Here is a 24,040-nt window from a genome sequence, read left to right as displayed (position 1 = left end):
TGGAATCGTGTTGGTGAAAAGCTCGTCCCTTGCATGCCCGTTGCCAAAAGGATGGGATCTCGTCGCTACGTGAGAGTATGTTTTTTTTTATTATGCGTTTCCGGCCATGTACGGGTGCGTTTGGTGGCCTTTAAACCTGCTTTTTTTTTTTCGCTTGGATGGGCTAAATTTAGGATGTTTGGTTGTTAGCCATAAGTCTACTATAACTAACTTTAGGCAAGTGTAGTAAGCCACAAAAAATATGAGTAGTAAATTAGTTGCAACACTTTGCGATACTTAAGGGAATCTTGCCACACTTTTTAACTCTATGATATGTGGAGCCTAAAAAATCATGTCTAAGTTTAGTTGTAAACCAAACACTTACCAACTTGATCAAACTTGCCTAAGGTGGAGTGTGGTAAAGTGTAGCTAGCAACCAAACAGCCCCTTAGACTGTTTGGTTGTCTGGCCAGCCTCTGGAGCCAGGCTCCATCTGGCCAGCCAGGGCTAGGCCTAGGCTCTGGCTGACTCCGTGCGAGCGCATCGTGGCATCTCATCACTACGCTTGCTCGATCCTCTCGCTCATCACTTGTTCAAAGAAATGCCTTAGCAGGGTAGTCTCATCAGCTTAAAGAAGAGATGATTGTATACAAAGCAACACAACTAACCAACATACGAACTCATCTCAGCCAGGCTCAGCAGCGTATGCAATCAAACAAATAGATTTTAGGCTAGCCTAGCTTAGTTTTACTAGCCAAACTACATAAGAAATGAACTAAATACACTCGTAGCAGGTTGTATAAGAAATAAACCAGAATCCTACGTGAACTTTTTGGCCATGTTGAATCATGTGACATAATTAATTCATCTGCATACAAAACAAATACACAAGGGGTCCATAGCTCAGTGGTAGAGCAATTGACTGCAGATCAATAGGTCTCCGGTTCGAACCCGGATGGGCCCTATTCAATGTTATTTATTTTTTTAAATTTATTTTATGTCTGTTATAGTTCTTTTTGCAAGAAAAAAATGAAGGATTTATTTTATGTCTGTTATAGTTCTTTTTGCAAGAAAAAAAATGAAGGCTCCATACATGTATGGTTCCATGTCCTGCTCCTGCAGAGCAATAAGGATATACATGTAGTAGGTTTTTTACTCTCATTTCTCAGGTCGGTGGCCACAATGCATTCTTCGACATTAGCTTCTCTTGTGTGTCAGTTGACGGCAATGGTTCTTCTGCAAGCTACTAGAACTATCTAAGAGTGCAACACCACCTGCCCATATGACATAGAATCTTGATGCAGAGGTCAGGGCTAGGGCAGTACATCAACATGGCGCATGTCTACAACATTTGCGCCATTTGCTTCTCTTGAGTTAGATTTGACCAATGTATACGATGTATGTAGATGAAAGACCTTTAGTCACATGGATGGTGCATCTGTTAGCCAAGCAAGCTCAAAAATATTCTATTGTAGTTAGACCTCCGTTGAAACAACCATCTTTATTTAATTAATATATAGTCACTGATCTTTATTTCCACTTTCCTTTTGCTTGTCTACATCATGAAGTGATCTTATAAACGTGTCTGGCAGTATAAAGTCATACGTTACCTTCTCTATTTCGTTATCTTCTGTGTATGTCTTTTGTTAGTTCAATCTACTTTAAATATATAAATCTATCCGTATAATCTAAACCAGTAGACAGTTTGGCCGAGTGGTCTAAGGCGCCAGATTTAGGCTCTGGTCCGAAAGGGCGTGGGTTCAAATCCCACAGCTGTCATTGTTTTTTTTGGCACGTTTCCATCCTTTTTTTGCTTTCATTTCCAACCGTTTCCATCTTTTTTTTTTCCTTTCATTTCAAACAGTTTTTTTGGCACGTTTCCATCCTTCACTACCGGAGACAGGGGCCTTAAATCTTTGCCGAGGGCTTAATATCGGGTGCTTGGCGAAGCCGAGCGCAGCTCCTAGCAAAATCAAGCTCTCGGTGAATAATGTCTTCGCCGAGAGCCGAACCGTCGACAAACAACAACGCTCGGCAAAACATTCTTCGCCGACGGTAGCCCCTCGGCAAACAAGGCCTCTCGGCACAACTTTCACAGCATGGTTACCAGCCGTTGCCTGCCGTCTTCTTTGCCGAGCACTAGACTAGGCTCTCGGCGAAGACATCATTTTGCCGAGAGCTACCATAGGACCCTCGGCGAAGGAGCTCTTCGCCGAGAGCTGGATGAGGCTCTCGGTGAATTATTTTTTATTTTTAATTCCTTTTTGGCTGAATTTTTTTTTGTACTATTCCCATTTATAGTTGGTCACAATATTATCATTTGAGACATTTGTATTACATTTTGCTATATTTCTTGCATTTCTTTCATTACAATGAATATTTTATATTACATTTTGCTATATTTCTTGCATTTCTTTCATTACAATGAATATTTTCGTATAATGCATATTTGAAGTGCATGTGCATTGAATATTGCAATTTTATGGAAGGAAATTTGATATTATCGTTATTATGTGTCAAATAACGACGTGTAGTGAAGATGAATAGGGCCGAAGTCTTGCAGCTCGTGCTGACGGAACACGACTTCAAAGTCGCAAGTGAATGGTTATCTGAGGATTGGGCCGCGCAGCACCAGGAGGCACGCGACCGACGCATGATGATGCAAGGTGTCTCGCACCACCAAGGTAGCCGCAACCTCGCCGGCTACGCGCAAGCATATGTATGAGAACTCATTTTTTATTCTAACCCTTAATTCTGTATTACTTTTAACCTTCTTGATGTCTTCCTTGCAGGCGGCTGCACACCCAGGCGTGGAGGTGAACCAGTTCACGGCATACGCCATGTCCCACAAGGGCAAGGCCTCGTCCTCTGTTTCCTACAACCCGAGCGACCCGCCCGAGGCGTACACCAACGCGAGTGTGCACTCCCGCCTGTCCGAGTACGCGGAGGCGGGAAGGTCCGTCCATGGGCCAGAGTGGGATCCGGCCAGGAACGAGATCGACAGCGAGCTCGTGATGAGGCTAGGCGGAGGCAAGAAGCACGGACGGTACTGGATGGCGGACTCCGTCATCGACACCGCCTCCACTCCCACTCTCTTCCAGATCCGAGCAGCTAGCACGGACGGCAGCATCCCCATACGCCCACGGCCGACTCCTTCACAGCAGCGGGTCGACGCACTCGAGGTTATTTCTGTTACATTCTTTGTACATTAATATATACCGACCTATATACTGACATCTACTCTGTAGGCGCGGGTGTTGGCAGCGGATCAGCGAGCCTTGGAGATCGAGGCCCAGCTAGCAGCCGAGAGGGCCGAGCGGGAGGCCCAGGATAGGCGGGTGGCGCAGTTGATCCAGATCGTCTCCATGATGGGGCCTCAGTGTGGGATATCGGTGGATGATCTGCTCGTCCAACCTACTCCTTCGCCGGCACCGCCGCCGCCTCGGCCTCAGCTTCAGCTCCACTTCGGCACTCCTGTGAGTAACATGGTTCTTATAGACATGTAATCTCAATTTCGATTCCGTTTTCATTATCTCACGGACAATCTCCTACTTTGTGCAGCCTCAGTCCGCGGGGTCTAATAACCCGCCGCAGCAGCCTGGTCCAGGGAACCCTTCACTGTCGTCGTGGCCACAGTGGCAGTGAGTTGGTCTTTGTCTTGCTTTTGTAGTTGTGGTTTGGATAATGGACATGTTGTGATGAACTTGTGTGGACATGTGTGGAGCTTCTGTCATGATGAACTTATGTGTGGACCTTATGTCGTGATGCGATGGACGTGATGAACTTATGTGCTTGTGATATATCGTGATGAACTTATGGATTTTATATGTGCTTGTGATATATCGTGTGCTAATATATATGATTTCGGCTATATATGTGATCTGGGATTGTGCTTGTGCTGATATATGTGATCTGGGCTATGTAACTGTGATATATGCACTGATATGAAGCAAAACAAACAAAAAAAAATCAGGTTCCCAGCTTTGCCGAGAACTGCGCTCGGCAAAGGTATGCTTCGCCGAGAGCAATGGTCATAGCTCTCGGCAAAGCTAGAGGCTACCGAACCAAAAACTCCCAGGTTCCCAGCTTCGCCGAGAGCTATGACCATTGCTCTCGGTGAAGGCGTCAGGTTCGCCGAGAGGGGGTCAACAGGGCTCTCGGCGAAGATATAGCGTCGCCGAGAGGTGGTCTACAGGGCTCTCGGCAACCATTTTTGGCAAAAGAAAAAAAGAAAAAAAAAAGTCGGCACGTTCCTCCGTTCGCCGAGCGTGGTGGACAGGGCGCTCGACGAAGGCGCCGTCCCCATCAAACTATGCCGTGACGGTGTCAAAGTGTCGCCGAGCGGTGGGCGGACACTCGGCGAAAGTTCGCCGAGAGCCCGTGTTTTGGCTCTCGACGAAGAGCTCTACGCCAAGAACTTATTCTCTGACCAAATTTCGCCGACGGCTACGCTCGGCGAACCTTTCGCCGACGGCTTTAGTGCCTTCACCGAGCGCTTTAGGCCTTCGGTGAACTAACAGTATCCAGTAGTGCTTTTATGCTTTCATTTCCAACAGCCTTTTCGATACTACTTCTATGTCATCCTATCAAGTTTTCATTATTTTTCTTCTTTTTTTTGGCAACGTTTCCATCCTTGTTGCTTTCATTTCCAACAGCCTTTTCGATACTACTTTTATGTCATCCTATCAAGTTTTTGGATTACAAAAAGGGAAATAATTTAGGACCCAAATTAAAAGGATGCCTTTGCATTGAGGTTCTATGCAGCTGCACCATTTTACTATTTGTAAGCCTCAACTTTTCAAGTACAAAATGTAGTATCTCAACTCAAGCACTAACTCATACCATCATCGCACGCACACACACACACGCACACCCACCCTAGTGCACAAGCTAGACCTACATCTATATGAAGAGACTTGCACGTTGCTTAGAGGTATCCGAAGTCTTCCAGGCTTCGCATATGGCGGGCACGTCAGCCTGGCGCATCCACGTGTGAGGCAACTAAGGAACGAGAAATAAATCCCGAGGTGAGACCCTGAGCCGATCTCAAGGATCAAACCCAGCACCCGCCGCTCAAACCACTGAGAGTGTACCAACCGAACTATGCTTTGCGCCTAATAGGATAAGAGGGTGTTTGGTTGAAGGTGTTAAAGTTTAACAGGTACTGTAGCACATTTGTAACTGTAGCAATTAGTGTCTAATCATGGACTAATTAGGCTTTAAAAAATTGTCTCGCAAATTATTCTCTAACTGTGTTTTTAGTTTCATGAATAGTCTATTTAGTACTCAATGTATGTATCCAAACATTCGATGAGATAAGTGTTAAAAAACAGCCCGAATCAAATAGGGCCTAATTCCATACGAGCTATAGCAGCGGTTTTGGTGCCCACAACCTTGGGCACCTTGTCCATTTGCATGAGCAATGCACGTTTTCATGAGTCACAAAATAAATAAAGGTACAAAAAGTATAATAGTAACTAAAAGGTTTTTTCTAACGAAACTAATAAGAGCTCAAATAGCACTGTAACAAATTATTATCAATTTGTCATTTACATGCATATACACAGCCTGACAGCCTCTACGCTGCATGCAGCTTACCGTAACAATTTCCGAACCACACCTGATTCCGTTTCTACTGGCTGAATGGCAGCAGCATCCACAATTTCACATTATATTTAGAGTATGTTCATTTGGCTAAAAAGTTATGACTGAAAGTACTATTCGTTGATTTATTATGAGAGAAAAATACTAATGACCTGTTATATATATACATCTACTACATAGGATCATTTTTTTAACCGAGAGGTCCCTACTAAAGAATCAATGAAAAGAGAAGAAAAACGTTACAAGTACGAGAGTTAAAAAAAGAGAAACAGAGAGCTTGGGCAGCATTTGTCATCTTCTGAGCTCAAAATTTAATAATAGCACTCTACAGTAGTATGAGCAGAAAGAGGACCATTGGACAGGCTCTACACCGAGAGAGTCACCTCAGCTGTACTAAGTCTGTAACATGCTATGGCCCGGTTTCTATATGATGGTGCCACCGTCTGTCTAACTTTGGTGCGTGGGCATGCAACCCAATGGGGCTAAAAATATGCCAAGCAAATAAAAAATTATTCCATCCAGCCCAACAAAGCCACATTGAAGTGGAGAAGAGAGAGAGTGCGTTCCAAACCCCGCTCCTCCTCCAAACCCCTCCCCCTTCTCCAACTCTGCGACGCCGTCACCACCACCAGCCGCATCTAGTACGATGGTTGCGGCAAACCCACTTTTCTCCAAGGTGACTACCTCTGACGTCAACTCTTCCCCTCTCTCGACAGCTAGCTAGTGTGCTTCTTGAAAAAACCCATTTTGGTGAGGGAGCCCCGATCGTGCTCCAAAAGCCACGTGCGGCCATCCATCCTTGTGTCCGTGCCGACGTCCAATCCCATGTGTCTTCCCTCTCCATCTCATGAAGAAGTCCACGCCGGCGTCCAACCCACGTACACCTTTGATGATGTGACAGTTGAATTGAAACTAGGTGGGTTCTTGTATTGCAAGCACAAAGTACCGACTGGTTTCTCTTGTTGGAAACTAGATGGTGGAGGGATGACACCAAGCTATTTGAACTTGGATCGAGGTGCGGCTGAATGCACAGGGAGTGGACACATTTGAGATCCTAGAGAGAAACTTTCCTTTTGTACTTCAAGTTCGGGGCGGGTTCTTTGTCATCGACATGCACAAATGTTTAATTTCCATAACCTCTACCTGATCCTTTTCAACATCAGAATAGGTGGTACCTCTTTGATAATGCAGGCCTGCTAGGGAGTGGGTATGATGAGGGAATGCTAAACATTGGAGCTACCTTGGCTTTAGCGGTGGATATCATGCATGGAGACATGTTTAGTGAGATTAGTCTAGGTTTTAGCGAGTTGATAGCCACCTACAACACACTCATCAGGTACTATTTGTATAGGGATGGTGCCAAGGTTTCTAGAGTATCGTATGATTATTCTAGTGATTGATGTGCCGCAAAGACCTCAAATGGATCCCGCCGCTAGAGCAGATGAGGGTTAGAAATCTACTGTTGAGGAGGGTCAGGAAGCTGAAGCTAAGGAGGGTCAAGCTGAGAAGGGTCAGTACTGAGTGGTGTCCAGAACACAATGGTTTAGTGCTATATGCAACCTATTTAATGTTTTAGAGCTAAATGTTTAATGCTCAAATGCATGGTGCATTTTTCTTTTTGTTGAACGATTCACAGGCAATATGGATTCTATGAGCTATCAAAGTGGAACAAAGAACACACAACACGATCTTCACAAACTGAATCCTAAAGGACACAATGTGGTTAGGGTCACTATTCTCGCTGTGAGTGCTTAAACCTCTCTCTCACTAGAACTCTAAGGGAAGAGGGAAACCTAAGGAATGACGAAATGAAAGAAGTGGAAGAGGTGAGGTTGATGGGGCACACTCATCCTTATTTATAAGCTATTACACATCCCCAAAGTGCACTAAGATATTTTGAGTTGAACCACATAACCTGAGGGCGTTATGGTCTAACCTAGGTAATCTCCATCCAATGGTGAAAGCCCTAGTTTGGTTTTGGATAATTGATGAAACCCTAGTACTAAGTGTGCGTACACTTAATGAGGTTGGTACATGCCAAGTGATGGAGCAACTGATGGTCATGGTGATGATGGTGATGACCACAGGATGATCAAGTGCTCAACTTGGAAAATAAGAAAGAGAAAAACAAAACCCTTTAGAGATCAAAGCAAAGATATTGCTTAGGGTTTTGGCTTTGGTGATCAAGACACCATAGAGGGTGTGATCATATTTAGGATAGATAGTCATACTATAAAGAGGGAAATTCTTTGGCTACACGGTTATCGAGTGCCACTAGGTGTCATTGTTCTTGTGCATTCATTTAGAACCTAGTGAGCTAACTTAACTCCTTCGAAGAAAATGATTGTGAAAATGCTAACACACTTGCACTTGTTGGTACACACATGGTGGTGTTGGCACACTTCAAGAAGGAGGTGGAGTGTAAAGGGTAGAGAGGAGTTTGGGTTCCTCTCTCCCTCCCGCCGAGCTTGCGAGGTGGATTCGACGCTTTTGAGAAAATGAAATGCATATTTTCTATTACGCTGATGGAACATTTAGAGAAGTCTCTGGAGTGTTTCTCACTGAAAAACACTCACTGGACGCTCTGACCGCAGGCACTAGACGCTGAGCCTATGCGTCTAGTGTGTTGTCAGTCTCTGGCGAAGTTAGCAGCGAGCATCGGACGCTCAGCACCGAACGAGGGCCAGACATTGTTCACGCGTCCGGTGAAGGTTGACGTCAGCAAGAAAGTTGCAAGTGTTTCTAACTAAGAGCACCGGACGCTCAGGAGAGAGTCCGGTGGTTGCGTCCAGTGACCCCGCGCGTTTGACAACCTCTTTGCGTACGTGTCCGGTGTGTATCGGACGCGTCTGGTGTTTTGAATATGACCGTTAGAGATCGACGCGCGTGATTCAGACAGTGGACACGTGGCTGTGTTCTAAGCACGGACGCAGGGGTCAAGCGTCCGGTGGTCACCTGCTGTGCGTCTGGTGACCCCATGTTCTGCCCAGTGAAAGAGCCAACGACTCTACTTGTTTGAGGGGCTTATAAATAGTTGTTGGCTGGCTTGGGGCTCACTCTCTTGGCATTCTAGCATACTTGATATCCTTGTGAGCCTAAGCAAACACCTCCCACTTATATCCTTCGTAGACTAACCATCTTTGTGAGATTGGGAGTGATTTCAAGTGTATTTGCTTGAGTGATTGCATCTAGTGGCACTTGGGGATTGATTTGGCTGTGATTTTCTTGTTACTCTTGGTGGTTGTCGCCACCTAGACGGCTTGGAGCAGCAGAGGAGCATTGGCACGAGTTGGTGATAATTCGTGGCCATCTCCCGGTGATTGTGAGAGGTTTTGTGCCTACCCGATGGAGAGCCAAAGGCAACCATTAGTGGATTACACGTGTCATTGAGCTACCTCACTTGTGGTAGGTCCTTGCGGTGCTCATGGTGAGCTTGGGTGTGGAATCCCAATTAACCGCTGGATCACGAATGTTGGTCGACACAACGGGGACGTAGCGTGCCGGCAAGCACGTGAACCTCGGGAGAAAAGTCGGTGTATCAATTATGTTTGATTGGCATTCTCCCGGTGCTTGATTGTTTATATATTGGTGATTGGTTCATCCCCTACACGGCGGTAGAAATAACTCATCCCCTCCATTTACTTACCGTAAAGTAGTGTAATTAGTTTAGTTGCTTACTTTGTCTTGTGTAGCATAGTTACTAGTGTAGCTTTTAGTGACATAGCTCTTGTGTCTCTAGTGATCATATCAACTAGAATTGTTGGATAGGTGGCTTGCAAACACCCCATTAGAGCTAGAGCAAAAGGCTTCGCTTTGTTGTTTACTAACCTCTTGCTCTAGTGAGTTTGTAGAATTTTTAAATAGGCTATTCACCTCCCTCTAGGCATATTAGGACCTTTGAAATGGCCATTGCGCGCTTCATGAGATAGCTTCGCCTCAACACGAACTCTTCGATGCTGCCACTTGCCGTCCATTCCTCATCAGAACCTTCGCTTAGGTTTTGAGGCCCAAACCCACGACACCCACCCCCAATGATTTTGAGGTCCAAACCACCAAACCGTCTGTGAGTAGCGTACTCCATACGCATCCCCCGCCACTCGATGCATGTCACGTCATTCTCGACCTGTTGGCTGCCAAGTCCTTCTGACCCTCGCTCGATTTGCACACCCGTTGTCTTGACTCAGTCAACACGGTTACTCGCATGTACACTTGCACTTCTCAATGCCACAGCTGTTAGCACCGCGGCTGGTCACTCGGACTCCTAGTCCCTCGGTCCAAGCCTCATGTCTGTCCTTCACCACTCTCTATCCATCGGCATGGCATGTCCCTACTTGATCTTCTGCTCGCCGTCAACCATCGCCTCCGAGCTTCACACCTGAACAACACAAACCAAGAGACATGTTGCACGCTCCAACTCACGCCAATGGTTAGTCACCAACTCAACCTAGATCATGGACACTTTGACAATCACTCATCACAAAACGAACTACAAGGGCACGTATCAACCTTGTGTTCGCAGAGAAACCAAACTTCAAAACATTTTTTTTCAAAGCTAGAAGCTTCCTTCAAAATTTGCAAATTCTTTGCTTTTGTTGCTTCGGGTGGTGCTAGGGGGATCCTAACCGCCTCGGATCCTTCCCTCTTGATGTCATTTTATTATTAATTTTTTGTCCACATTTCCATCCTTATTTTTTTTCTATTTTTTTCACATTTCCATCCCTCTTTTCAATGCTACTTTTATGTCATCATCCTTAATTTTTCTTCTTTTTTTTGTGCACATTTCCAACCCACTTCTATGTCATCCTATCAAGTTTTGGGTTCAGAAAAAGGGAAAAATAATTTACGACCCAAATAAAAAGGATGGCTTCGCATTAAGGTTCTCTGCAGCTGCCTCATTTTATTAGGTGCGCTTAATGCCATACGAACTATAGCAGCGCACATTTGGTTTTGGTGCCCCACAACCTTCACCCTGTCCATTGCTTGAGCAATGCACATTTTCATTGATCACAAAAAGCATAATAGTAGCAGAAAGTTATTTCTTTTCTCTAACGAAACTAATAAGAGCTCAAATAACACTACAATTTATTTTCAGTTGTTATTTATATGCAGGCGGTTGTTTTCTAGACATACACAGCCTCTACGCTGCATGCAGCTTACCGTTGAACAATTTCCCAATCAACCTGATTCAATTTCTGATGGCTGCACCGCAGCAACAGCCACAATTCCACATTATATTTATTTATTACCATGTCTGTCATATACATCTACTAAACAGAATCAATATAAGGCAATGAGTCAATAGATACACAGCTTCTAACTCACAACCCATCTGCTCTACTATCCAGCTACTATGTAGCAACTCAAGTCCAAAACACCTCGAGGCGAACGAACCCCCACCACAAACCATGGCTCACAATCACGTGCCCTCTCACTTCATTTCACTAACACGGCTTTGCTGCTCCTCAACGTGAGGCAGATTCTGACAAGAATACAACACCTTCCAACATAGCAATGCTGCCACCGTCTACATTGTCTATACACAATGGCAATGGGGCTAGCCGCTTGCTTTTGTACATGCAGCTGACAGTGCATTTGATGGCATCAACTCCTAATGGGTACCATCATTCACTGCTGGATCGCACATAGCTCCCAGTTCCCTTCGCCGTCAATAAGCTTCAGCTCCAAGGCATGGAAGGGTATCAAAGCAGGCCTCTGTAATAATGGATCCATTCATTTCGCAAAACAAGTAGTGAAAAAAAAAATCAGCATCTTCTTTGGCTTTTGACGGTTCACCACCATCGGAAATTTTATCACAGGGGTTGTCCAAATGCTTACTTGTGAGGAAGTGATCACAGTTATGCCCATGCTAGTTGCAAGCCTGTACAGATGCTCTTCAACATCAACACTCGTAGCACTGCAACCAAGCACGGATTTAGGACCCACAGTAATTGATCAGCATAGAGAAAAGAAAATACAAAAATCAAAAGAGCATTGTGACAGAACACATACTTGGTGCACTCGTCGAGGATACCAAACTTAGGATGATGGAAAAACAAACGAGCCTAACAAAAAGAACAGTGACATTCAATTAACTCAATAGCGGACAAAATGAAAAAAAAAGGGACAAATAAAGGTGGTCTGCCAGTTAACACTGACCATCCCAAGCCTCTGTTGTTCTCCTAACGACAGAACATCTTCCCAGTTTGGTGTAGAATCCCACCCTTCTCTTTCTAGGAGATACAGCAGCCGGACATTCTCTAGAATTGTCTTCAGGTGATCATCCAGCAGGACAGAGGCACTAGAATTGTTACCTATATTACCACAGTTTTCCCGTTACCAGGACATTAGGACAAGCAACAATATAACTTATTACTTCCAATCAACTGGCATGCTCCTAGCTAATCATAATACAAGGTTCTTACTAATTTAACAGAGCAATTTCAAGAGGTGGGCCTACCAGATCTATGTAATGAAAGAACTTTTATCTTCGCTTCCTCCCTTGAGAGAGGGTATATGATCTGATCCCGCAGAGTACCAAGGCTGGTATATGGCCGCTGAGGAACATGAAACATCCCTTCTGAGGGCTTGGTAACTCTGCCAGAGAAGGTGGGCCACAGATCCCTGAGCACTCTAAAAATAGAACTCTTTCCACTACCATTGGGACCTTCAGCAAAACAAAGAATGAATCATGAAAATATAAGGTCACTGCTGAGCAGCAGATTTTTTTTAAAAAAGTTGCCTGCACAAAGACTGAATACCGGTCAGAAGAAGGCTTTTCCCTTGTACAACATTGCACGAGAGTTTTCTAGCCAATAGCTTCTGTGATGGTGTTACAATGTCCACTTCATGAAATGAAATAATTTCTTCTGAGGCTGCACTGATGGCATTGGGAGACACCGCAGTATCTGGAGGATCATTGATTTCAGAAGCAAGTTCAGAATAAAAAAACTTTTTTTTTCTCAAACATGCAAGAGAGTTGCGTATCTTTATATTAAAGAGAGAAAGGGGAAGAAAGCCCATATAAGGCAACCATTACCTCATCTAGGAAGTAAGAAAGAGGTTGCAAAAAAACTTAACTAATGGCCATATCATGTTTAGCTTTCTCAGGGTGGTTGAAATACAATAATAACTTTTTTGCCAGTTCCTGGCATTGAAACAAACCCACAACAGCTGACAAAACCTTAAGAACACTACACAGTTTTCAGCCCATTGCTATGCAGCATTACTATTAAACTTGGCATGATGAAAAGGTAAAAAAACTGATATAAGAATATTTTCTTATAGTGAACATGTAGAAAACTCCTAGGAAGTGACAAGCTCAACCATAACAGACATTCTGTACAAAAATGCCAGTAGAGTTTTTAGAGCAAACATTGCGCAACCTGACATGTCAGCGACAACAGGAATACTTACTACCCTAATATATTATGTTTAGTGTTAGACTAATATGCACACATGACAAACCAACTATATAATCATTACCGAAAAATATTGAAATTAGAGAATTTAACATGATTGCTATTGTCTATTAAGTCCTAGCGAACTGAACTTACTTCTTTGTGCGAAGCGTGTAAACTCCTCAAGCTCAAAGATCCGGTTAATCCCACCAGAAAGTTCAAGGAACTTCTTATGTAACTCAAGAATGTCACCGAAGGCTATGAAGCTCTGTGAGACCACTGAAGCCAAGAACCGCAGGGCATGTGCCAACTCTCCTGTTGCATGAAGCAAAGGAAAAATGCATTTCAGGATGTTTATAAGATGAAAAATAATATAGTTTGGAAAAACAGTAGAGTTTTGAAGATTTGTAACCTTGAGTTGATGTTAAAGCTCTGTCTCCCTTGTGCTCCAAAGCATACAACAGACTCAGACCCCACGTTACATTGTGCGGAAGTTGCTTTGTTACAAAATCATCAACAATACCATAAAGCCACTGTTTCCTCAAAAGAATCTTTGAGTGGTTAATTAACTTGACGAATTTAGCCTCAACCATCTGAAAGCGAGAAGAATAGATAACAAGCAGAAAAGTTAAGGTCATCTCATTTAACAATATTACCAGAAGCTATCCAGGGGGGGGGGGGGGGGGCGGGGCTCAACATGGAAACTGTGAACATAACATGTGCATTGAACTGCAAATACAATGGAAAACTTAGGAAACACAATAACAGTTTTTAAAACACTAAATGATCTCTGCAAGTACCATAGAGATGCATCAGAAAATGGAATTGAATTGCTGTTATGCATGGGAGAGGAAAGAGCCTTGTCATGGTCCACATTATACCATCCTATCTATGCGCCCCCAGCATTACTCCTCAGCTATTTCAGTTTGTCCAGTTTACCCTTTAACAAGATTTATCTTTTTTGTTTCTCCACAATGTCAATTTTTGTGAGACGTTAATCGTCATCGTATTTTATGTTAAAAAAATTCTTACGAATTTTTCATCATTATGTTTCTTACAATTTTGTATCTCTAGTGTTAATTTATAATTAAATGTCCTAACCTATCAAAATAACGATGAAAAAATATGATATATTTTTTCAATATATAAATTATGATGTCATGTCTCATCTCGCAAATCAGGCTCAACTAGTACGCAGAGGAAAAAAAATCTTGTTAGGGGGTAAACTGGACCAACTTAAATAGTTGGGAGCAAATCGAACCAAACATTGGTTTAGAGGGTTAACTGGACATAGGCCAAACTTGAGGGGAGTAATTTGGACTTTTCCCTAAACAATTTTCATTGTATGAACTTGGGCATTATCCATTTAGCATGATGGAACTCACCGCCTTTTCTCTTGAACCACCACCAAAGAAAGCAATTGATTCAGCATGTGTCCGCAGTCTCGAGTGCATGAACCTTACCAAAGTTCACCAGATTAACATCTAGAATCTTTAAATGGCATGAAAAGCTCTACTAAGACACAACAACATATGCAGTATTTTACCTGAATGTTCCTTCAAGTTCTTGTTCTTGGCCTGAGAGATGACCGAAGTCAGGGGATATAGCTCTCAGAAAGCCCAAACCCAGTAACATGTAAGCATACAGTATAGCAACTCCTCTTCGTCCAGATAATAGCTTCATTCTCCATGTAAACCTGGTGAATTCAGCTGCAATTAGCACAATGAATTCTAGGCTTCTAACCGAAACATGAACCAAGTTCATGATTAGCAGTAGGTACAAGGATAACTCACCAAAGAATGTCAACTAGCGGTTTTACCATTCCAGTAACTAGGCCGGCAAGGTCAGTGGTCAACTTGTCTACATCAAGTGTTAATCTTTGGTCTGCATCAATACTTTTACCTGACATGTTGAATACCTGAAATCATACACCATTATAACTTATTAGCTTCAGTTACCCACAGTATTACCGTTGTGAGATATGATTCTCACACCAGAACCCCAGCACAAGATAATACTAGGCATGGACACATTTAGGAAAAACACCAAAATATCATTTGACCAAAACTCAGTCCCGACTACAATAAAGCGATGTAATTTAAAGAATATACTCGTGTACTGGTTGCATAATGTACATTGAATATTAGAGGCCAACAACAGAAAGGTTATCTTTGCTCCTAGAAGCGTCATGCAACTTTCTCAAGGCTTGCTACTTCTTTTTTCCTGTCCATCCCAACCCTAACGCAGTTGTCACCTTTGGCAACTAGCTAAATACTAATGCCACCATAAGACAGCTTGATGGTTAGGCCATCTCCCAGTTTCTTCTTCATTTTTACATAGTAGGAACAAATAAATGCATTGGAATCAGGAAATGGGGCCAAGTCCCAGTTCAAACTATCAGACATATTTCCCTGCCATCTTTTTAACTCCCGGTACCTACACCCTACTTTTTCCAGCATGGGCCATCACAACGTTGATGTGCCTGCTGGAGTGCTGGAGCCACAAGCATCTTATCCCATAATGCAGAGTGGAGCATTCATATTACAACTTCTAAAGCATTTTGAGAAGGTACAGTTTCCAAATTTGGAGTATTTCTTATTGTTTAGCCAAAAGGAGCACTTTAGTTATCTTTAATGTGGAGTACTTTTCAATATTTGGTACATTTCAGTAGAAATCTCAAGCAGTTGGCTACCTTGCCATTGAAAAACCATGATTCAAATTTCAAACTGCTGGCTCTGTAAGCCACACCACCGAGTCTTTTGGTACCATAACTAGTATATAGAGAAGCAATAATGTATGGCAGGTTAACCAAAAAAAGGAAAATAAAGCAATAATGTGTTTGCATTTTTTTACTTGAGATATACCTTGTAGAATGCATTTCTTTTCAAATAATATCGAAGCAAATGATTGGTCATGCGAATTCGCCATCCAAGGGCAAGTTTTGCAGTAAGGGTCCTGCACAGATACATATTATTTGAGACCAGGAAATTAAACATGTACAGAAGTGACCTTAAATCCTGCCAAGCTTAAACTTGCATGCCCCCAAAAATGTATTTCAAAGCCTACATTAAGTACTCCCCACTAAAGAAAACTTTGATCGTATAGTTTCTTTACTGAAACTTGTGATGAATTATTACAAGTCACTGACTAGAACGCTACATGTGCTTCGTTTTAAATCTACGATCATTATTTACTACTCACTGTTATGTGAACAATTGGGTATGGGTCCAAGTACCAAAGTTAGGGTGCTCACTTGGCCACCTGACTGGGGGGGCTCTCCATGCCATCAGTCAACATTCTGAGGCTGGTTGCAGAAAGAGGGACTAGAGATTTTCTTTGATATGCAGGCATAGGACTCCCAGTTAGATGGAAACTATGTAACTAACCACCTGATATGCATTGCACTAATCAACCAAGGTGATGTGCATGCAATTAACAACAAAACCCAATACAGGGCAAATAATGCAACTTCCTACCCTTATCTATTCCTATGGGAGGTGCTGCCATCTTGCTGCATTTCAAGCTATGTCTCTTGGTACTTGCTGCGAAATGGCCGATGCCCCACATGCACTAATGCTGCAGCAACAAGCCCTGTGGCCTCCATGTGTAACAATTACCCAGCAAAAATCTCTTAAAATAGAGTTAACCATAATTACCTCAGAGATGGTGCCACAAAAGAATTTGCACCACTTTGTAGAATACTGACACCAATCAAGCGAATAAAGGCAGCTTTGTCCTGTTCCAAGACAAACTTCACAGTTGTCCCTGGTAAGATTTGAAGTATCATATGAGAATTATACTTGCAGCTTTTCTAACAATGGAAGATATCAAAGGGTTAAAAGAAGAACCATTCAATGAAGCAATACGATCAGAGATCCATGTACGAGAGAAAACAAGAACAGCAACAGCAAGCAACTGCCCGCCTTGTTTATCAAATAGTCTAGGAACCTGGGGAGCAAAGTAAATGAGAACAGAATAAGAATTTCAAATTGTTATCAGCACAGGGGAGAGGGGACAAAGTTCCTAGAGATAGTTTAGGGCACTTCATCAAATCTATGTGCGCAACCTTCTTTTTTCTAATAGTTTGTAGTACATTAATTGATTAGTATACTTGAAAGGTTATTAATTATTATAGCATATATACATATAGCTTTTGTTCAAACAGAGAGCAACTTGTTACCAACAAGCAAAGTTATCTGAATTCTAAAGTGAAGGATGAATATGAATCATTGGGAAACACAAATCTAAAGAAGAATTGTGAAGCACAAAGGACAAGAGCATACTAGTATTTTTAGCATTGCAGCTACTCTGAGAGGCAAAGGTCTTGGGTGACATCGTAAATGTGGAATTCGCCGTGCTGCATGTTCTATTTCCACCTTAGCGGAAGTTGCTATAACCTCTGTACAGTATGAATGATCCTTGGACCCCAATGAAGCATTGCTCTGGTAAGGAAACCCCAAAAAACAGCAGCATTAGAAAAGCTGTTAATAATGATGGAAATTGGAAAATTCAGAAGACCAGAATCATATACCTTTGCCCTGCTCATAAAAGCCCTTTGAACAGTCAGTGCGTCAGATTTACGATCAGTTTCTGATGATGAAAAATCAGATTCTTCAGTGGAAAAGGATGAGTCATCCCTGCAAAATTAGGCGTGTTACTAATTTCTAGTGAATTAATTCTGGAAGAACAAACGTTTGACAATTTATCTCAAGGGCCATAAGTTTTAACCTTCTATGCTGGACATTCCAACCTCCTTCACCGTCCAAGGATAAAACAATATCATGAAATGCAACTAAAGCTGGTCGATGAGATATTGTTATGCAGGATGTACCCATAGCTCGAACCTTTTTGCAAAAACGTTCTTCCATATCAGTTGTCACGGCACTAGTGCACTCATCAAGGATGGCAAACTTTGGCTTATGGTAAAATAACCTGGCCATTCCCAATCTTTGCTGCTCGCCGAGGGACAGCTCATCACCCCAGTTAACTTCCTTATCAAGAGGATAGCGTTCAAGCAAATATTCCAGGTCAACCTGCAAAAGGATTAGAAATTCCAGTAGGTTCATATACTCAGAAGTTGTAGTTCAAGAAGCCACAATATCAAATGTAAAACACAACTCGAATAGCATTACATTCTTTAGAAGGTCCACCATTCCATCATAGGTAAGTGGTTCAATCTCCTGATCTGCCGTAAGAGGATAGATTAGCTGTTCACGTAGAGTTCCAACAGCTGTGTATGGTCTTTGCGGAACATAAAAGATCTCCTTATTTAGATCTGAACCAACACCAGGTTTAACAATGTAGCCAGATACCAGTGGCCATAGACCCCCAAGGACCCGGAAAAGGGAGCTTTTTCCGCTACCATTGGGACCTGGAAGGAGTGTAAATCCGTAAAATTGTTAGCACAGTGGGACATAAGATTTTCAAACAGACATTTTGTCCAAAGATGCAAACATATTGAGAGTTTGAGATCGTAACAAGACATAAAAAATGAATCTAAGATCAAAGAATACATGCAAGACATTTTAACACTATCCTCACATGTAAAGACTTCCATCACATCATATCCAACATTGCTACTTCATTATCACACAATCAAATAGCTGTAGATAATTACCAAATGGTCTGCAACATGTTAAATAGAAATGAACATCAAGCTAAGATACATAGTTGCATAAATTTGCATATCAGCCCATAAGTTCATTCAAGTTTCATCACAGAAACCAACATGATAGTTAAGTTGCAAGTATAAATTCAGAATAGCAAATGCTTTATAGAAGATTACCAGTGATCAAAAGATTAGAACCAGTTTCTACCCGGAGAGTCAAATCATCAACCAAAACATTACCTGCAGGTGTGACTACCTGCAACCATTTGACATCAGAAGTAGGAAATACATAGCAGATAAAAATGAATATGACTCAACCGGCATGTTATTACCTTAACATCTGAAAATTCTATATGGTTTGCTTCACTGACATAATTTCCAGGAGAATTGTGATTCAGTGATCTATCACAAACCCCAGACAGCTCACGTGAAACATCCAATAATTCACGGATCCGGTCTGCATAGCCACTGTGAAATTACATTGAAAGTCCATACGCATCACAATCATGATGGTGCAAAGTTTAAAACTCAAAAGCAGATGAGTAGAAAATGCATCCGGAGCACAAAAGGAGCACAGGACTCCACCAAAGTATTCCAAAGAAAATCAAAGTTACAATGTGTTTTGCATGTAAGTCAACATTCTCCAGCTGTACTATGCCAACAGTATGGTTCCTACCAAAGCAAACATAAATCAAGTATGGTTCCTACCAAAACAATCATAAATCTGTGATGGACATGAGTGCTAAATTTTAATGACATTGTAGTTCTTGTATACTAGAATGTAGAAAAGCCACCTAACACAGCTTGCAACAGGTCAAATCATATAGAAGATAATGTCATAAGTGGCAGAATTTGAAAACTAAAAGCGCAGGTTGGTAACATATCACGGAGAGGATGTTAATGATTTCCAGTCTCCGTAAAAGCACTACACAAAGTGGCAAAATATGTCTTCTTCTTGGAACAATATTAAACCATCAAACAATAAAAAATAGAAGTGAGATTCTTCCTTCTTCATAAAAAAACAGATCGTAGCACTAAAATGGTTCCATGAAATAAAGTTATTCTCATCTGCATTTGTCAGAAATAATGGAACAAGAAGTGTCACATTGCCAATTGCAAGGGCAAAAAACAAAATCAAACTTAACTGGATGACATGCAGCATAATCCAGTAACTTTTCAAGCAAAGTGTCACCTTCAACAATTCAGATCTATAGGGTAGCAATTTCGAAAATAGGTGAACTGTACCTCAGGATATTTAAACGTCGTGTGCTGATAGAAAGGATCCCAAGAGACTGAAACAGTGAAATGATCACGCTTGTGTGATATCGAAGATTGCTCAACATTTCAGCCCTTCCAAGGGTAGATGAATCAGGTCTAAGGTTGCCAGAGAAGAAAGGTTCTATAATAAGGACAACTGCCACAGTGGCACCAAAATACTTCAGAAAGAAATCTTGAATCATGCCAAACCACCAGTTTTCATGACGCACAAGATTCAGGTGCTCAACAAGAGCCTCAAACCGCTGCATAATATGAGATGCTTCTCTGTTCTCACCACCATAAAATGCCACACTCTCAGCATGTGTTCTTAATCGTGAATGAAGTTGACGATAGTCTCCTTCTAGTTGCTGTTCCGTAGATTTCAGCTTCCCAAAAGCAGGAGAGAAGTTCCTTATTACCCCACCGGCAACTAGCACATATGCCTGAAAGCATTTAACTTGTTGTCGTGACTCGTGATACATTATAAAAGCATTAAGGAAACAGCTTCGATAGAGGTATCATCGGCTACCGCATAATATATGTGTAAATGAAGTACCACTGCTGAAATTTTGTAACAAGAATTTTACCATAATCCAGAACACGTATTTTGGACTAGCATAAGAACAGAGACGCCAGGTGTATATTAACCCTTCTGCAACTGCAGCCAGATCATCCTGTACAAGTTCACTTAGTTCAGAAGAGAACTTTGGGATATCACTAGCAATCCTTTGCTCCGGATTTGATATCCGATGATCCACATGTGAGATCTTGTAGTAAACCATATTCTGTAGCAAACAAGAGTGCGGGATGTCTTGTTAAGTTTATACTTAAAAAGGAGAACCATTAATAATGCAAAAAAGTTAATCTCCAGACTGTGCTAAAAGTGAAAGCATGAGTTTAAGCAACTGCATCCTCATAATAAGACATGTAGGAAAAGGAAACAGTGTAGCTGCTAAGACTGAAAACAACATAAACTTCACAGCCTTACTGAGGAATTAATGCTGGCATGAACTAAAATAGTGGTGGGCAAATTCAACTAGCATAAAGAAAATGAGGACACTATAAATAGTGGGAGAAAAAATTAATGTCAATCAGCATGCTGATTCCAGTTAGGAAAAAATAGTATGCACATTTGTTCAAGAACCAATCTAATACTGTAATTGACTATCATAGAAACGGAATTCATCTTAAATAAATCTAGCACAAGAGTAGGCGACGAAACAGAATCCCCTGCCTGCTGTATTTTATGGATTTTTTTCTACTATATAAACAGCTTTACTGTTTTATCGCATGTAAACCTTTGCTGCAATTGTCACTTGCAGTCTTATAAATGGTCACTATCTATAACATAATACGAACAAGAACCAAATTAGTGCACTGGTAGATACAAACTTAGGAAATAACTTTTCTTGGAGTTTAATTTTACAATGCTCTTCATGGTATCATTGTGAGGAAACGACGCAATTAAGAACTGTAGGAAGGAAGACAAAATGAAATTGAGGCAAAAGCAAAACTGCAACAGATGTACCTCAAAGTAATCAGTATGGGCGATATCTGTTAAAATTTTCTTGAAACGCAAACTTAAAGAGCCTGTTAAGTATTTTGAGGTCTGATACAGTGTGGATTGGAGGAAACACAACATAAGATTTTCTATGATCAAGCGTGTAAATGTTGGGACGCGCCGAAGAAATGCTGCTTTAAACAAAAAACCTTGAACTCTTGCTAATCTATGCCCCACAGCTGTACGTAGCACCTGCAGAAAAGCACAAGGCGGTGAGGATAATGTTTCTAGATCATTAGCATAGTACAGCTTCAAATACTGTTTAAAAACTCCCAAAGGTAGTTTGATGACGTTAATAAAACCCAAAGTTTCTATAGATACTAGTATCATTTATTAAAACATCATCAAACATTTTTTTTAGGCCTTCCAACAATTTCAGCCGGTGAAACGAAACATATGGAAATGCACTAGACTTATATTGTTTTTTTTTCTATTCTTTTTTCACTAAAAAGTTGTTTTTGCTAATTTCTCCATAAGCATGTGATTATTAAACTGCTTGCCTCGTTAAGAAATTACAATGAGTAAATACAGATGTACTAGTCAGTAGTGCCTCCTTCATATGATAGCAGTAGTAGGCCACTAGCAACACTGGGACCACTCGTGTCTGTATAAGAGCGAAAAGCCCCAAAGAGTAGAAATCTCTGAAACAAGTACATTACTCAGGGAAAAAATAGCAGAACCTACCGCTGTTAATACCAAGCCGAGAAGGAAGCGCGTGCCACTGGGACCAATCTTCTTGAGTAGGATAGCAGCGAGGAAATGCAGAGATTTGAGGCCACTCCTTTTCTGCTTTGCTGCAGCCAATCCACCGCCGGCACCATCCCCATTGGTGGCCAATGCACTGGTTTCACCACCGTGATTAGCCTCGGAACGCCTCCTCCGCCGGCTCTGGCTCGAGCGGGCATACGCCAGAGCTCCACCGGCAAGCACCGCGCCGGAGACAACGGCGAGCGTCCTCCTGGTTGATTGCGCACAAAGAGACGAGACGACGGTGAGGAAACAAACGCACGTACGGAGCAATTGGGAAGAACGGCTGGCAAGGGAAAATGAAAGGATGGAACTTGAAGACTGATCAGTGAGTGATCCGAGACGACCGACCTCCTGGAAGCGAGAAGCCCCCGGCCGCGGTCCGTCAGCTGCAGCAGCTGCAGAGACGGCATGGTGGCGCCGCCACGAGATCGCCGCCCCGAGATCTCAACCTCACGTGCGGCGGCAGGAAGGCGGGCGCGGAATCACGGCGTCCTTCCCGTCGCCGCGGCGCATGGCAGCACCCGAACCGGAGACCGTTAAAAAAAAAGACGGAATTTTTAGGCCCGGTGAGGTGAGTGGGCAGGCGCCGGCGCGGCGCACCGGGATGAGGGCTGAAGGAACCGGGCGAATCTTGCTGCGGCGGGGACAGTGGGCGGACGCGGGCGAGAGCGGTGGGTGGAATCGATCTCGGCGGAGCGGACGCGGCCAGAGAGATCGCCCGGCGGCGACGCGGAGGCAGAGGAAGAGGAGCAGCAGTAGATGCCGCGAGCGCGAAGCAATGGGAGGGAGTATTCCAGGAACGGTTGATGTGATGACGAGATTTAAGAGAGAGAAAGGGACAACCAGTGTGCAGTACAGTGCTGTAGAGAGAGAAAAGGGGGGCTCACAGACAGATACAGCGCAGCACAGAGAGAGACTGGTAGAGAGAGAATCCTGAATCTTGCTGAATCCACACAAGTTTTGTGCAAAATCATCCCGGGCTTGTTTATTTCCAAAACTTTTTACAAAATATGGATAGTACCACTTTGGTTTATATTTGACAAATATTATTCAATTATAGACTAACTAGATTTAAAAAATTCGTCTCGCAAATTACGGGTACCTGTGTAATTAGTTATTTCTTTTATCTATATTTAATGCTTCATGCATGTGTCGTAAGATTTGATGTGACCGAGAATGTGAAAATTTTGCAAAATATGTTAGGAACTAAACAAGGCCTTCGTATTCTAAAATTGTATATATGTATGCTGAGTGAACCTTCTGCAAGAACAAAAAAAAAATGTTCATTTGTGCTCCCTTTACTTGTTTGGAATGAAATGGATGCGCACCAAATTTTGTTTTGAAAAGTTAAAAAAGATGTAAAAATGTCTTTTCCTCAAACAAACATGAAACATGTGAGAGTGGGAAATCGTATTTCCCAGCCTAACGTCAACCACCAGCTAATGTTCTGATGTAGACAAACCATCAGGACCAGATCTTTTCATGTCTGCAGTAAGGCTTCACTTTCACGAGTCTCACCAAGACCTGATAAAAGTTTTCACATGAACAGAAATGGTAAAGGATCTTTGGTAAATTTTTTTAAAAAAAATGCTTAATACTCCCTCCAACCTAAAATAAATAACTTTCTAAGGTTTAAAATTTATCCTAAAATAAATAATATTCTATACAAATATAGAATACTGACTCATAGTGCACACAGACGATAATTGCTAAATCCAAGAGATATTTCCCAGAAAAGGAATGGCGACGAGGATATATGCCTCTTTTGCCATCATCTTTAATCTATCTTAAAATTTATAGAAGTTTATTTTATTATGGGATGAAGGGAGTAAGTTTGAAGCACAATGATAGATCTACTAAGACTATCTCTAACAATCGTTACCT

General features: G+C 42.2%; 1 protein-coding gene and 2 non-coding genes across 3 annotated transcripts; 2 read left to right on the top strand and 1 right to left on the bottom strand.

The window, feature by feature from the left end:
• Positions 872–943, top strand: TRNAC-GCA. The gene has a single exon. It is a non-coding gene; the product is annotated as a tRNA-Cys (tRNA).
• TRNAL-UAG lies at positions 1,679–1,758 on the top strand. The gene has a single exon. It is a non-coding gene; the product is annotated as a tRNA-Leu (tRNA).
• Positions 10,765–22,961, bottom strand: LOC8066604 (ABC transporter D family member 1). The gene is made up of 25 exons (XM_021447032.1): positions 22,505–22,961; positions 22,091–22,364; positions 21,374–21,598; positions 20,433–20,630; positions 19,834–20,288; positions 18,921–19,056; positions 18,766–18,844; positions 18,113–18,351; positions 17,709–18,013; positions 17,512–17,617; positions 17,264–17,422; positions 16,829–16,928; positions 16,637–16,745; positions 15,845–15,935; positions 14,774–14,898; positions 14,527–14,676; positions 14,366–14,438; positions 13,393–13,573; positions 13,137–13,295; positions 12,342–12,488; positions 12,041–12,247; positions 11,740–11,894; positions 11,593–11,645; positions 11,419–11,497; positions 10,765–11,295 (listed from the first exon to the last, which is right to left on the bottom strand). Exons 1-25 carry the CDS (start codon positions 22,564–22,566, stop codon positions 11,209–11,211), a joined length of 3,954 nt encoding a protein of 1,317 aa, XP_021302707.1. The 5' UTR covers positions 22,567–22,961; the 3' UTR covers positions 10,765–11,208.

The sequence above is a fragment of the Sorghum bicolor genome, chromosome 9, assembly GCF_000003195.3.
Source record: "Sorghum bicolor cultivar BTx623 chromosome 9, Sorghum_bicolor_NCBIv3, whole genome shotgun sequence".
Taxonomy (NCBI): Eukaryota; Viridiplantae; Streptophyta; class Magnoliopsida; order Poales; family Poaceae; genus Sorghum; species Sorghum bicolor.
The sequence above is the reverse complement of the archived record's forward strand: the minus strand, read 5'-3'. Positions and strand labels throughout refer to the sequence as shown.